Source organism: Vipera berus (genome assembly GCF_964194415.1).
Source record: "Vipera berus genome assembly, chromosome: 1".
Lineage (NCBI taxonomy): Eukaryota > Metazoa > Chordata > Lepidosauria > Squamata > Viperidae > Vipera > Vipera berus.
In genome coordinates this window covers 303,422,805-303,438,582 of record NC_138202.1, presented here as the reverse complement: position 1 = coordinate 303,438,582, position 15,778 = coordinate 303,422,805, and the positions used below count along the sequence as shown (strand labels likewise).

Genomic DNA, 15,778 nt, shown 5'->3' with positions numbered 1-15,778 from the left:
AGTGTCACCTCACCATTTGTGTTGCTGTTCCCTCACCTCCACTGAAAAATGTACTATAAGTTGCCAAGATATCTGAAGATTTGTTGTCTGTGTTAATCACATAATAATATGAGATTTTTAAGTTATTATATGAGATACATAGCAGGTCCTCGAACTCGGAGCCAAACCAAAGCTCTAGAGGCCACTATACAGCCCACTCCTCAGGACACCAAATTACAACACTCAGGATATTACAACACAACAAAGAACCCCACCCATTCGGAACACACCCCACCCAGTCGGAGGACGGCCACGCCTCCAACCAATCAGGGGACAGCCACACATCCACCCAATCAGAAGACAGCCACGCCTCCACTCAATCAGAAGACAACCACGCCTCCACCCAGCTGGAGGACACCCCCACCCAATCAGAAAGCAGCCACGCCTCCTCCCAGTCAGAACACAGCCCCACCGGCAGTTGGAAAGAAAGGAACAGCCAGACCACGCATTGCTCCTGGTAGCAGCAGGAGAAACACTCCGGCCTGATGATGACGGATGGGATTTCGTCGAAACGTCGCCACAACTTTCTGAAGATGAAAGGAACGCGGGAAGAAACCCGAGACTCTAGATCTACATATATATATATATATATATATATATATATATATATTTCTTTTTAGCAGAAGTAGGGAAGGGAATAGGAATAGCTTTGCAGAGAGATGGGCAGCATAAAATTTAATAAATGAATACATGAGCTGGAGCATGTCACACTCTGGGGCAGAGGCCAGGCGTATTGGCCATCAAGGATGAGAATCAACAATCTGGAGCATTCAGTGAAAATGAACATGGATGTTCTTGTCGGACTATTTTCTACAATGCCGAAATACTTACATTATTTGACCCTTCACATTCTCATTCATTCTCAAATTCAGACTGGCAGAAATTGTTTTATTGCAATATTTTCCTGCATGTGGTTTTTCAGGTTTCCTAAAAAGAATAACACATGCCTAGTAATTATTTTACTCAATGCTGGATTTGCAAATGCAAATGTTTTACGAAGGAACATAGAGATAGGGAATCAGTTGAAAAAAATAAAATGAATAAATATAAAAAATAAAATTTCTAAAAGGAATTTGAGGAGATGAGGGTGTTTTGGTATCACAAAATAGGGCGGGACTGGGTTAATTATATTGATATTTTTGCAGCTGTCCAATAAAAAATAATTTTTGTTTATAATCTTGTCTGTCCCTGGACTATCAAAATCTAGAAATGCTGCATATCACGCCAGAAATAATTTCCTTGGTAATCTCTGTTGGACTATATCTGTACACAGTGCTTTTTTTCTAAAAAAAAGGTGCTGGAACTCAGAGGTGCTGTCACTGGGAGCGATGCCGGTGTCTGTAAGAACCACCTCTTGCTACGGTGTCGCCGCCTGTCCTTTGCATTCCCGCCCCGCAGCTTGGAGCCACAGGCTGCGGGCATTCTCCTCCCCACAGCCACTGTGGGGATTCCCCTCCCTGCAGTTGCCACGCCGCAGCCCATGCTGAGCCCCCACCCAGAGCTGCTCCAAATCCTGACCCAGGGCTGTGTTCCTTGTGGCAGCGTTCTCTGGTGCTGAACAGCTGATGGCCTCTGACACCGTCCCTGACACCAGCTGAAGATGCCCCAGCCACAGAGCGCTGTGTTGGGCCTCCCGGCGTCTCCAGCGCCAAACAGCTGATGGCCTCTGGCCCCAGCACTCATTCACTTGCTGCCCTGTCACTTCCAAACACAGTAAGTGAGCGAGCAAGTGGCATTTGGAAGCGTTTAGAAGTGATGGGGCAGTGAGTGAGTGAATGAGCAACTGGCATTTGGAAGTGTTTAGAAGCAACGGGGCAGTAAGTGAGTGTGTGAACGAGCAAATGGCATTTGGAAGCAATGGGGCAGTAAGTGAGCAAGCAAGCAAGCGGCCTTTGAAAGAGACGGAGTGAGTGGGGGAGACACTGAATGAGGTGCCTTTGAAAGAGACGGAGGAGTGAGTGAGAGCAACTGGAGACTTTTGTGAGCAAAGTGTATGTGAGTGGGGGGGGGCTTTTGTGAGCGAAGGGTGAGAGAAAAAGGGAAAAGGGAGGGGGAGAAGGGAAAAAGAAAAGGCACTGACTTCTGACATCCTCTGGTGCAGGAGTAGAAGGAAGCATTAACATTGAGCCTCAACTTTTTACTTTTCTATAACATTATAAACTAGCCATTTCTATAACAATAAATGAGTCTAACCAATGAAACCCAAAATCCCCCCCCCTTTTTTTTTAGTCATCAAGTTTTTGACACCTTGTTGAGCACTGGTGGTACTTGAATATTGTCATTTCCTAAAAGTGGTACAATTTCTGAAAAGGTTGAAAAGCCCTGATGTAAATGCAGCCTAAATTGTTTATTGACATCCTATTTGCAAATATCTTACCTAGTTGAGATGTGTAGCTGGGCAGCAGGGAGGGGTGCAAAGTTCCTGCCTTTGCTGCAGACAACTTGCCTGTACAACGTTTGCTGGCCGGGTCTTTTGGTGCACTCAGCAGCAATTCCTATTGGCTTTCGAAAGCCAATAGGACAGGGGTAGGCAACCTTGGCTCTTTTATGACTCGTGGACTTTCGAAAGCCAATAGAGGGAGCAGCACAGCTTGTGCAAAAGCTTTTTGTTTTGGTTTTTTGGGTTTTTTTTGCAAAAAAGGTGCCGGAACGCCATTCTGAGCATTCTATGAGAAAAAAAGCCCTGCTGATAACCATATATTTGAAGGGCCCAATATCCACCATAATTTTGTCAGTCACTATGGCAGAGTGTAGTTTTTTTAGGTAAAACAGAGGAGCAGTTTGCCACTGCCTTCTCCTATAGAGTATGAACTGATGTCTTTGCCATTGTCACTAAAGTGACCATCTACCTCCACCATCTTTCTGTATAACTGCTACGGAATATAGGTACCTGTTTGCTTTAGCTGGGCTTCTAAGAGTATAAACAGTCTTGATGTACTCTCACAACATTTTTGATCCATCCCTTACTTAAACATCAATCTCCAGTATAATAAGGCTTGAGGGGACTCCTAGTAGTAAGTTACCCCAATAAAATTAGCCCTTAATTCGTTCAATGTTTGCAGCTTCCTCAATTTGGTATACTCCAAGTATGTTGGGACTGCAATTCCTAGAATTCCTAGGTATCTGGGAACACATTTTCAAATTCCACATTTGAAAAGCCTGTTTATGGCATTATAAATTAAGTGCCTTAAATTTAAGGTAAACAATTGGATAAGCATGAAGGATTTTAGACATTCAGCTATAAATGGCATTTTCTTGCTTAGCAACCAGAGATAACAGATTCTAAAACTAGATTGTTTTCTTCTGTGATCTGTGTCTATGTGCTATCTCTTTCTAAGTTCTAAGTATATACATATGTATGGTGCCTATCCTCTAGAACATCCATTCCTCTTTTCATTTTAATGCATTAGACAACTAACTTTATCTAGCTAACATTGACTTTTTTATGCTTGTAGAGGTATGCTTGTTCAGAAAAAGTGAAAATGTTGATTATTTTTTATAAAAAGTTGGAATTGTAATTGAGCTGATGTAATATGATATAGCAGGGTTAATAAAGCAGTGTAAATTGATTATATAATTGAAGAGAAGCTGAACATTCCTTGACAGAGTTGCTATCACGCTTAATACACAGAAGTGCATACACACCCACAACTACATGTATGTGCATGTATGTGTGGCCATGAATGGTTCCAGCATTTTCAAAATAAAAGATATTATGGGAAAAGTGAGTGAGTGAGTGAGAGAAAGAGATGAGATTCTTAACTGAAATGTACAAAGAATATGGAAGATCTATGCAAGGACTTAATGTGGTTTTGGGAACATTTCCTGACATATAACGTCAGCTGACATTTAGGGCTGAGTTGGTGTCTTTCTTTTTTTTAATGTGGCTTGTTTGAACCTGGAACAAATCTGTTGTTCTTTGTTGTTTTTGTTTCCAAAACTTTATTTCTTCTGAGCTAATGTATGATTCACTTTTCCATTGGATGAACCATTTCTGTTTCTTGGACTTTTCCTTCTGTTATTTTTCTTTGTGAGGTTTTTGGTTTTTCTTTTTAGAGATATCAAGTTTTAAATGCAGTGTGTTAAAGCAATTCAACACAGATTTTTTCCTTTTTTTCACAATACATTGTAATAATTGAGAACCAGGGTTGCTAGCAATTGTAACGGCTGAAGTTAATTTAAAGGGATTTGATAAAGTAAATCATAGTCTCCTTTTTGATAAAGTGGAAAAAATGGGCTTAATGGCCCCACTGTGCATGGATTCACAGTTGACTTCAGAGTCATCCTGGTGAGATAGTCAGCATATAAATTTAATAAATAACTTTTTTTTTTCAAATGCCCCTATCAGGAATTGAATTTGAATGAAGTTTCAGAAAAGCAAATGTTCTGTGCTGGTGGTACTGAGCTCCCAAAGATCTAGCATGGGATAAATGAATTCTTCCTAATAAAAATAACTTCCTGCCTTTTTCTAATCATCATTTCTTCCCTACAGCAATTTGAAAAGTAAAACAAAGTGAAACAAACCACTACTCCCTCCATGCAGGGAAAATTTCCTTGAGTCATACTTGGATATCCTATTTGCAAATAATATCTTACTTACCTAGTTGAGATGGTGTAGTTGGGGAGCAGGGAGGAGTACAAAGTTCCTGCCTTCGCTGCAACTTGCCTGTGCAACATTTGCCGGCTGGGTCTTTTGGCGCACTCAGCAGCAATTCCTATTGGCTTTCAAAAGCCAATAGCATAGCTGACTCAGGAATTCTGGGAGTTGAAGTCCATGAGTCATAAAAGAGCCAAGGTTGCCTTCCCCTGCAATAGGCTTTTGAAAGCCAATAGCAGCACAGCTTGTGCAAAAGCTTTTTTTTTTCCAAAAAATAAAAAGTGCCAGAACACCGTTCTGAGTGTTCTATGAGAAAAAAAAAGCCCTGTCTGTACAGGATCTGATTTGGAGGAAATCTACCTTTCAAAACAGGATATATGCTCTGTTCTGTCAAATAATTTCCTGGGTTCTTGAAATGGAGAGAAAATATTTCAGAACTGTTCTTTTTATTTTATAGTTTCATACTTCCTCTTCAAGAATTTAGGTTCTGTAGTAACCAACAAAAAAGGGGGGGAGCTAATTTGAGAACTATAAATTAAAGTTGGTGATTGAATACCATATATTTAGTTGGAAGTGACTTCAAAGATAGTTCAGTCAATCTGCTGATTAGAAAATTTGTCTCTTTATTCATGCTTACTTTGCATAAAATTGTTTATTAGCAACAAAGAAAGTAGAGAAAAATAGGATGCCCAGAAAACAAGAGGATAGACCCTGTGAAATGCAGGCAACAAGAAAGAAGAAGCATTTAAAATGGCAATAATGTGACCTAAAATCTGCTTTTTTGAATATATATATATATATATATAAACACACACACACACTTAGCAACAACTGTTAGCAACAACTGAATTAAACAGATTGTGATTGTACATTTAAAAAAAAATTCCTTGTGAGCCGTTTTTTGATTGTTTAAATCAGTAGTATGCTCCTGAAATAATTCTTTGATTCTTCCTTTTAGACTCATCCCTCCTCACTAACCATGCTGGATTTGCTCCATGTAGCTCGTGATATTGCTTGTGGTTGTCAGTATCTGGAGGAAAATCACTTCATTCACAGGTTAGTAGGAGAAGCTAATATTGCGAAGACCATTCTCTATGTCTGTGTTGTGTGGCTGAGTTGCATCAGGTTAGTATACAAGCCACGGACAACAATGGTTGTGTACTACCACCCCCTAGAGGTCTGCTGCTTTGAACGTAAAAAAGAAGGAACCAAGGCATTTTTTTAAAAAATTTCTTGAACAGATTTATATTCTGCCTTTCCTTCAGGAGCTCAAAATGGCTTATTGCAAATTATTCTTTTTCAAAACAAGTTTGAAGTCTTTACTTATGGATTTTCTATTTTGACTTTCCTATTTGGAAAATGAGTGTGCTCAATTATTTTAACAATAGTAGTTTTATCTTTAGCTTTCCAGTAAGTTAACAGCTAGTCTGACTAGGGTACCATTCGAATTTAATTTTATTAATTATTTTTTTTAAAACAGCCAATTGTTCTTTCTCTAGAGACATTGCTGCTCGAAATTGCCTCCTTACTTGTAAAGGTCCTGGAAGAATAGCTAAAATTGGAGATTTTGGGATGGCCAGGGACATATATAGGTGAGAAATATTACTTATTATTTCTTATTATAATTTCTATAAGGGAATATATAACATTCCTTTATATAATCCCTCCCTCCCTCCCTCTCTCTCTCTCTCTCTCAGGAGTGAGTGAGGGTTAGGCTTCCACAGGATTTATTTCATTTTATGCATTGGTTTTTTTCAGATGTTTATATTTTGAGGTACTCAGGAAGATATGTATGCTGTCTTCACTACAATTCTATGTTCATTCTGTGGAATTTCATTGCCTTATTTTTATTGTTATTTTATCTGCCACTTTCAGTATTGCGTTGAAACAGAATCCTCTCCAACCTTGTTTTCTCTGTTTTTCTCATACCAAGCAGCAGGATCTTATCCTGAAGCTTTATCCTCTTTGGTGTTGACCAGATCCATACACATCCTTCCACTACTGTCTCTGTTTATCGCATATAAAAATAGGGACAAAGGTTCAGGAGAATGTAATTACTGACCCTGGAATTTTTCCAGGGCACCAGGATTAATGATTCTGCAGTTGCTAAACAGGAAGACTAATAATCTACTATAATACAGTAGATCTTATTGATAATGTACTGTTACTGTCCTCACAGTGCCCTCTAATGTCATCCTGGAGAATTACTTCACCGCATATTTCTGTAGTGTATAGAATTGATTCTGAAAACAAACCAAAAGCTTGGACTATTTATAAGCAGGCTTGGATAAGGGGATTTTCTTGACATTTTGCAGGTTGAAAACTTCCCTTTGAAAATGCACTCTTTGTAGTAAAGATGAAAAATAAATAAAAATAAATAAAAAAAAAAAAAAAAAGAACTCAAGGTTGACTCAGCCTTCCATCCTTCCGAGGTAGGTAAAATGAGGACCCAGATTGTTGGGGGCAATAAGCTGACTTTGTAATAATGCCGCTTGGGGGGGGGGGGCGAAAGCCCTAATAAGCAGGCATATACATAGAATGAAGGCTATTTCTAAGCACATTGATTTGTGCTTCTTAGATTGTAAGCCGCCCTGAGTCTTCGGAGAAGGGCGGGATATAAATGGGATTAAAAAAAACTGAATTGTTTGGATTATTCATTCCAAGACAATGAGGTTTTGTTATATGTTGGGCTTATTGTATATCAAGCAAGTAAGATGAATCTATAATTCCTAGTATTATTTTAGGCAGTGCTGGCTAGAAATGGCAAAATCCATAGCCCCAAATCAGTTGGAGAGTTCCAGCTTATAATACCTGCATAAAACACCATGGCTCAAATCAGCCCAAGTTGCATTTCTGCCTTTCCTTTGTCAGATGAGCCCAAAATAAGAGCAGTTTTGTCACAGGATTACCAAAACACAAGCACAAGATGGCAAGAGCCATAATCAGATCTGCTGTCCCGTGAAAATAAATAATTAAGGGAGGGTAGGAGAACCCAGATCCAGACTAAAGCATTACTGTACAGCTTTTCCCAGCCCTGAATGGCACCCCATATATTGGAGTGGATGGAGTCAGGAGGAAAACTAGATTCGCTTTGATTCTTCTGAATTTAAACTGAATTAAAACTACAAATGATTAATATCATTAGTCTCCAATTATGTATTTACATATTTACCAGATAGGAAGACAAATTTATCCCCAAATGTGAATTGACGGGAGACCTTATATTCCCCTACTGAGAATAGTAAAAGCTATTGAAAAGAAGATTTTTTTGGAAATCAAGGTTTGCCAAAGGTGGCTATGAGCCTTCTACTAGGAAGAAGATCTCTTTGAAGATGAGCAGGAAGCTCATGTCCTGCTTGGAAGGGCTGGGGAATTTCAACTCTTTGTAACCCTAATTGGATTCTTCTCTTCTTTTCTTTTTCTGTTGCATTACTCCATGCTCCTGCTTTGGTCCTTTCCTGTGTTTTTTTAACCTATTCTTTATTCTTTTCATTCAGTCACCACTTTACTTTCTCTCTCTCTCTTTTTTCCCCCCCAAAACTTTCATGCATATGTTGTATTGTGTGATTTAGGGTGAATAGTGTACTTGTCTCTGAGAAAGAAGGGCACAACAGAAAAGGATTGATCAACTTGCAAATGGAGTACCTTATTTTGCAGACTGTTCATTTCATTAAGAATTAATTAATGCAATATTATTTGTGTGGAATGTGTTACCTACAAACATTTTATTTATTTATTTATTGGTGGATGATCTCCAGTAATGGATTCATACAGAGTTGGCATATCTAGATGGACAAAATAGGAAAAGCATTGGACAGCAGTTTGCTTTTCCGTCTCTTATTCCTTATTTATGGGGCTCTGCTGAGATCTAAGGCCATCTTCCTTTTGGTAAATGCCTTAAAATATCCTCTTCTTCTACATTAGAAATTTACTTAGTAATAATTTTATAGATTTCTAGGTCAAATTCTAAGACTTGTGTTTCATGGTCTACCTTATAAACATTCCAACTCTCCTTCTCCACACACACTATTCCTGATTAAACTCTACCTCTACTCCCAAAGTCTCCATTTGCCCTGTGGGAGAAAGCTTTGAACCCACACATGACAGAAATGCCCCCCCTCCCCCGGCCGTCATGAAAGCAGCTACGTCCCTGAAATCCTCACCTGATCCCACATTGCAATTATAGTCACAGTTTGGTTCCTCGTACTCAAACTGCTGCCATCGAAGAATGGAACGATTGCTTAAAGCACACTTAAGGAGGTAATTATACCTAACAAATAATCACAAATGCCATTTCCCTTGTTTAGAAAAGTAAAAGATGGATATTCCCTTTTCTATTTCTTCTTCTTATAAAAGGGAGAATTTGCCCTATTGTTTCAGAAAGAAAAAAAAAGTCTCACTGCTGCCATTAGCATAGCTCTCGGAGCCACCCACTTCAATCAGCTGCTGAAGGAGCCAATACTTAACTCTTATTAATATTCTTGCCTTGACTGCAGAGCTAGCTACTACAGAAAAGGAGGTTGTGCGATGCTGCCTGTCAAATGGATGCCACCTGAAGCCTTCATGGAAGGAATATTTACATCAAAAACAGATACCTGGTAGGCTCGCTCAGAATTTTCTTTCCCTTTTGCAAGCAAACAGCTGCTTGGGGTGGGGTGTTAAAATATCACTACCCACATTTTTTTGGGGGGGTGTCTGATGGAAGCCAAAAAGTTTTTTTTAAGCATGCCTTTTCTTCTGCCAAATAATAAAGTTTGTCAAATAGATGCCACAATAGAAAAGAAGTAGATCCAAAGCCACCAACAGAGAATAGTTAGAAAGAATGCAACAGAAAGGGCTTTGCGAGAATGGTCCTACTGTTTAGAGAATTTTGCTCAGATTTCCATATATAAACCTGTGGTTTTTATCTCTTGCTTTTCTGTGTCCAGGTCATTTGGAGTATTGCTGTGGGAAATATTCTCGCTTGGATATATGCCCTATCCCAGCAAAAGTAACCAGGAGGTCTTGGAATTTGTCACAAGTGGGGGAAGGATGGATCCACCCAAAAACTGTCCTGGCCCCGTGTATGTAAACTTTCATGCTCCATATGCGCATGCCAAAGACTAAATGTCTTTAGTTTCTGGAAATTTTTTAGCTATGTGTATAGAATAGATAATCAGTCAGACCCATATGCAGGGCATCTGTCTGATAAAACCGACATATCCTTGGTACTAAACAAATCAGCATTCAGAGACCATTGAAAATAAACTGTTTAGGGAGTTCTTATTTTCTAGAAATTTGTGGTAATTCTGCAACACTTGCGTCCCCCCAAAATTAACATACACAGATGATGCCATTTTGGCTCAGAATCACCATCTGGAATAATAGATTCGTTACACATTAGGATGTAGGATGGCTATTCTAGCTGGGTTCAAGAGATGCCCATTTTTGATGAATGGTCCCAGCCATTGTAGCCCATCCTAACTAAAAGATACTCTGCTATTCAAAGTTCTTATAATCTAGTAGTAATTCAATACCTTTTCTTGGTAATTATGTCGTTTTAATTTATTCACTTATAGGTAACTATATAGATGAATGGTATAAATAAGTTCATGTTTCTAAGAAATTGCTAATCAAAGATTCCACATTTTTTCTTATATAGATAGATGTTAGAGGCCTAGTTGGTGTAGTGATTAGGCATCAGTCTAGAAACCAGGAGATTGTGAGTTCTAGTTCTACCTAAGGCACAAAGCCAGTTGGGTGACCTTGGCCCATTCACTCTCTCTCTCTGAGCCCGAACAAAATGGCAATGGCAAGCTACTTCTGAAAATCTTGCCAGAAAACTTCAGAGACTAACCCAAGCAGTTGCCAAGAGTGAACTGTGACTCAAAGACACACACACACACTCACACACACACACACACAAACACACACACACACACACACACACACACACAAAATGTATGTTATTTAGGCAATATCCCAAAGACCCATGGTGGCATAGTGGTTAGAATGCAGTACTGCAGGCTACTTCTGCTGACTGCCAGTTGCCAACAGTTTGAGTCTCACCGGCTAAAGGCTGACTCAGCCTTCCTTTCTTCCGAGGTCGTTAAAAGGAGGGCCCAAATTGTTGCGGACTCTGTACACTGCTTAGACAGGGTTGTAAAGCACTGTGAAGTGATATATACTGTAAGTCTAAGTGCTCCTGCTATTGCTATATAGCTTAGTCTATTTTAAGCATCTAGTTTTAGCCCAGTTTTAGTCAAGCAATTCTGAATGCCATTCTATTGTCATCATCCAAAGCTATGATACTAGTTGACAAGGATCAAAAATTCATTTTTGAATGGTAATATTAAAAAATTCATTGTGATACTATTTCCTGTTATGCTGTAACAAACTGAGTGTCAAGCTAAATCTGTCCTTTAGTGCCATTTTCTCCTTCTATTGTTGTAGATATCGAATAATGACCCAATGCTGGCAACACCAGCCAGAAGACAGGCCAGATTTTGCCATTGTTCTGGAGAGGATTGAATACTGCACCCAGGTAACCATTTCTCTCAGGATCCATCACTGTGTGACCTGGTGCAGGAAAATACAAAAGGGAAACATGCCAAGCCTACCAAGTAAAATGTACTGATAATGTCTTTTTCTCACATTTCTGGGCTTCCAACCCTCATTTAGCAAGGCAAGTGTAGAACACAAACAATTGTTGAAAGAATAGTTCAAATCATCTTACATCCACATAAAGAATAGGCCACCCATATCTAAAATGGATGGTTAGTTTGATAGATACTTATCTATGGCCTTTATTGTCCTTCCTGACTAGACCATAAATCTTCAGCACACCTGGAGTTCTTTGTATATGTTTTCCCCAACTATTGTTTTTTGGCTGCTAGTGCAGGCACAACTTGAAGTCACTGCACTAGAAAAAGCTATGGGTTCACATATACCCATACCACATCATTTTCTCTTACATATTTAATACACCCAAAGTGGGTACAAGTTTTAAAAAACAGAACCCAACATAATCAGAGTAGTTACAGTATATCCCCAGCATATATTTCAAAGACAGTCTTATCGTCTTCTAGATGTAGTTGGTGGTCCTCATGGAGCTGCAGATCAGAAGTACAGGGAAGGGTCTGTTAAATATTTTTTCTCCCCACTCCTAATACTGTATATCTGGAAAAAAATGTTTTATTTTAATCAATTCCTATTGTTTCAATAGTCCATTAAATATGATATGCTTTTTAGTAGGGGGCCGATCAACCACAGTGAGATTGTGCACATTTCAAAAATTATTTGAAATAAGTTCTTTGGATTATGCATCTTCTTAAGAGAATAGCAGGCCTTCTCTGCTCTTCTTAAAGCAACTTAACTAATTTCATGAGCATAAGAAAAAAGTGCTGCTGGCTTAAGGAATACACTCCTGAGCATGGCTCCACATGGAAGAAATGGAATCCATACTTTTTTTTTTACTTATATGAAAGAATAATTCCTTTATCAGTCTCATTTTCTGCCTAACAATTTTATTGTGAAATTGTGAATTTTAATATTGTCGGGAAGATGAGGAAGAGAATATCTCTGTTTATGAACAAAAATATATTATTCCACTACTTTTTTTTGAATATCATGATTGAAAGATAAATGAATGTTGAACTACTGTCTCTCTTTCCCTATAGGATCCTGATGTCATCAATACGGTTCTGCCCGTGGAGTATGGTCCATGCATTGAAGAAGAAGAAAAGGTTCCTGTGCGTCCTGAAGATCCTAAAGCAATTCCGCCTCTGTTAGTGTTGCCACAGCGAGACAAAAAGGGTGCTGAGCAGCTCCTGCCCTTCCCGCCATCTCTCCCTTTTGTCATTCCAGCAGGAAAAGCTCTCCTGAAAGCAGCTACTATTGAGCCAATTACCCAGGCTAACATCCAGACTTCCCTAGAAGGGGGGCATGTCAACATGGCGTACACTCAATCAATTCCTGCAACAGAGCTCCACAAAACCCGGGGGTCCAGAAATAAGCCTACCAACCTCTGGAACCCAACATATGGCTCTTGGTTTTCAGAGCAGCCAGTTGTCAAAAAGACTTCTCAGCGAGAGAAAGAGGCAACAGAGCAGGATGATTCAACGCAGGAAGACAGCTGTACTTTGGGGCCCAGCTTAATGGCTGGAAGGCTACCAAGCTCTTCTCTTCTTCTAGAACCATCTTCACTTACAGCCAGTGTTAAGGAATTGCCTCTCTTCAGGCTCCGCCATTTTCCTTGTGGCAATGTTAACTATGGATACCAACAGCAAGGCCTTCCCTTGGAAACCTCAGCCCCACCTCTGTGCCCGCAGTTACGAGGACCTTCACCTTAGGGACCAGTTCAATTAACCTCTAATCTTCTTGACTTTCTTCCCATGTGACTCGTGAGCCTTGGCACAAACTTCAGTGTCAACCATATAGCAAGCACGAGAACAGAACAAATTTCCCTTCTGTTATGTGCCAATCTGCTCTGAAGTGCCATCACCCCTGAATTTTTTTTAATCTCTTAAATTTCAATTTATCAGTGCTCCTTTATATACACACCTACATACTCACACATTTGAACAAACATAACTCTCTGAGATAATAGTCACTATTCCAAGCAAGGCCCTGCCCTCAATTGCATAATATCACTTGCATGGTTGTTTGCTATGGCCTTTCCTGTGTGCTGCTTCCTCTTAGTTGTTTATATGCCATTTCAAGACTCGCTGGCCAAGTGTTTAATGTTTAGGGATTTTCTGTACTGCCAAAGCAATGTTATGGATGTCCTCATGGTTTCAGAGAAGATAGGGAAATGTCCTCCTGTCAAAGGCAAAATCAGATAACATGGACTCTGAAGGAGCTCATACTCACATAGCACCACAGCTACCATATGCATGCAAAACTATGGAGACCTAGCAACAGAATAGCTAAATGTGTCGATGTCACTCCTTTTTTTTTAAGGTGGAAACTGCAGAAAGTCAAAGAACATGACCAAATGCAATGGATTACCTTGGCAAGACCGTAAAAACCCTCTCCCTTTCCCATCCATTGTGATTGTTGGTTGGCAACATTTGAGCAGTTAAATCTAACACTTATCTTTCAGCATGTATTCATGTCATTGATGGATCTGCCACAATATGGCAGATGAGCAAAGGATTATTAAGATAGTAAAGGCCAGATTGCATACTACTGAAACTCTCATTATGTCACTGTCATTATATCATTGCTGAGGGCAAAGCCTGGCAATCAGAGGAAGAGAGTCCTTTGGTATACTATCAAATTCTTCCAGGGTGTGAAGATACTAATTATTATAATATGCATATTAGTTTAGAAACCAATTCAAAGGTTTTTATAGAACAAGAATTTAGGAGAAAGGGATGTTAAAAACATCCTCACTGCCCATTTTTCAAAACATACGGTATATACTGTAGATAGATGATAGATAGATAGATAGATAGATGATAGATAGATAGATAGATAGATAGATAGATGATAGATAGATAGATAGATAGATAGATAGATAGATAGATAGATAGATAGATAGATAAATTAGGAGTTTAAAACAATTATATTAAAATTCAGCATGCCATAGAGCCACAGTCCAACATGCTTTATAGCTTGTTGAAACAGCCATTAATTTGACTTGAATTGAAACTTGAATATTAAAATATCTTACTTTGTGTTTAATTGCCAAAATTGTACCTACACAGTAATACCTACTGGGTGAAAAAATGAGATGGTGATGCTTGTGGTATGAGAATATTTATACAAATTAAGATCTTAGTATTGTTCCAAGCAGGTAAACTACTGCATTGAGCCAAAGTTGCTACTCAGGTGTGCAACTTTCAACCAATTTTCTACCTTAAGTGAAAAAAGTAGTATCTTAAGTGGTCATACTGATCCAATCTTTGCATCACTGTAAAGATAAATGAAGACCAATTTGTGCCTCCTGGCTTTGTTTTAAGATCCTAATAAACAAATGCAGCTATAGTTCTGTGCAATTTGCACTGCATAAGCTCATTAATTGCCTTAGGCCTTGAATGCAAATGAAGATGAGTGATCTTCCTCAATGAAAGCAAATAGTATTGACTGTCAGTGGCTCAACAGTCAATAGAAATTGCTCTGTAAATTAGGCAAACAGAACATTAACCCATCCCATTGAATATCATTGTCCTGCCAGGAAGTAACCAAGATTCTTAAAATATAGTTTAAAGTGAGGCTGGCTTTCTCTCTGCTCTGAGCAACCACTTATTACCATTTTTACATAGGGAACCCCATGTTCTGTAGTTGATTGAGTCAGGGAGCTTAAATTAGTAAGTATGTGGGTTTCCTGCTTGACATTTCTACTTGCACATAGCAGAAATCACATTCTTTGTGAGAATTGTTCCTTATACTGATAAGACCAGCAATTACCAAACCAATCAACAGTTACATTCTGTCCTGCCTTCGCAAGAGGGGAACAGCCAGCCCCCTTAATTGCAAGAGTATGAGAAACTGGACAAGAGATTTTTACAATACAGTAATTGCTTCTGCATAACAGTATCATCTGAAAGTAAGAAATTTACTGGAATAAGTATGAAGCTCCTCTCCTGAAAGTCTGGGCAAGGAACAGTTAATCCAAGGGACATTTTTTTTAAAAGCCAGTAGTACATTAAATTACAAGGAAATTTAAGGTTGCAATAGAAGAATTCTAGCAAGTACCTTACTTTCAAATAAGATGCTTATATATAAGCAATTATGCTGGCAAAATTGCTACCTATTTTCTCATGCAAGTACAGTTTAAGAAACAGTTTTCCCTCTTATGAAGGTGGGATGGAATGTAGCAGATGATCATTTTGGTCAATATTAGTCTTATCACTGTAATTCCTGTTCGATTCAACTCAGGATAATTAAAAGCAGAGTTCTGGATTCTGTAAAACATAGAATATAATACTGAAGCAGGTTGTGGTGTTGCAGTGACTATACCAAACCTGTCATAGCTTATTAATGCACATTATGTAGTTGTGTGTGCTGTACCATTATTTTACCTCTTCCATTAGCCAAGGACAGCACTGGTCAAGAATTTATCTAGAATGTCATGTATTATAGTTTTAGTATATGCCAGAATTCATAGAAAACTCAACAAACCAGTAGACATTCTTACTCTCACAGCAAAAGGCCCTC

General features: G+C 38.9%; 1 protein-coding gene across 1 annotated transcript in view; it reads left to right on the top strand.

The window, feature by feature from the left end:
* ALK (ALK receptor tyrosine kinase) overlaps window positions 1-12,966 on the top strand; it is a gene marked incomplete at both ends in the record, with an annotated part of 680,504 nt that extends 667,538 nt beyond the window's left edge. Inside the window, 6 exons of the mRNA XM_081312714.1 lie at window positions 5,595-5,692; window positions 6,136-6,228; window positions 9,133-9,234; window positions 9,565-9,699; window positions 11,069-11,159; window positions 12,295-12,966. Of these exons, the coding sequence (XP_081168840.1) occupies window positions 5,595-5,692; window positions 6,136-6,228; window positions 9,133-9,234; window positions 9,565-9,699; window positions 11,069-11,159; window positions 12,295-12,966 (1,191 nt within the window). The remainder of the gene's footprint in view (window positions 1-5,594; window positions 5,693-6,135; window positions 6,229-9,132; window positions 9,235-9,564; window positions 9,700-11,068; window positions 11,160-12,294) is intronic.
* Window positions 12,967-15,778: the final 2,812 nt, after the last annotated feature.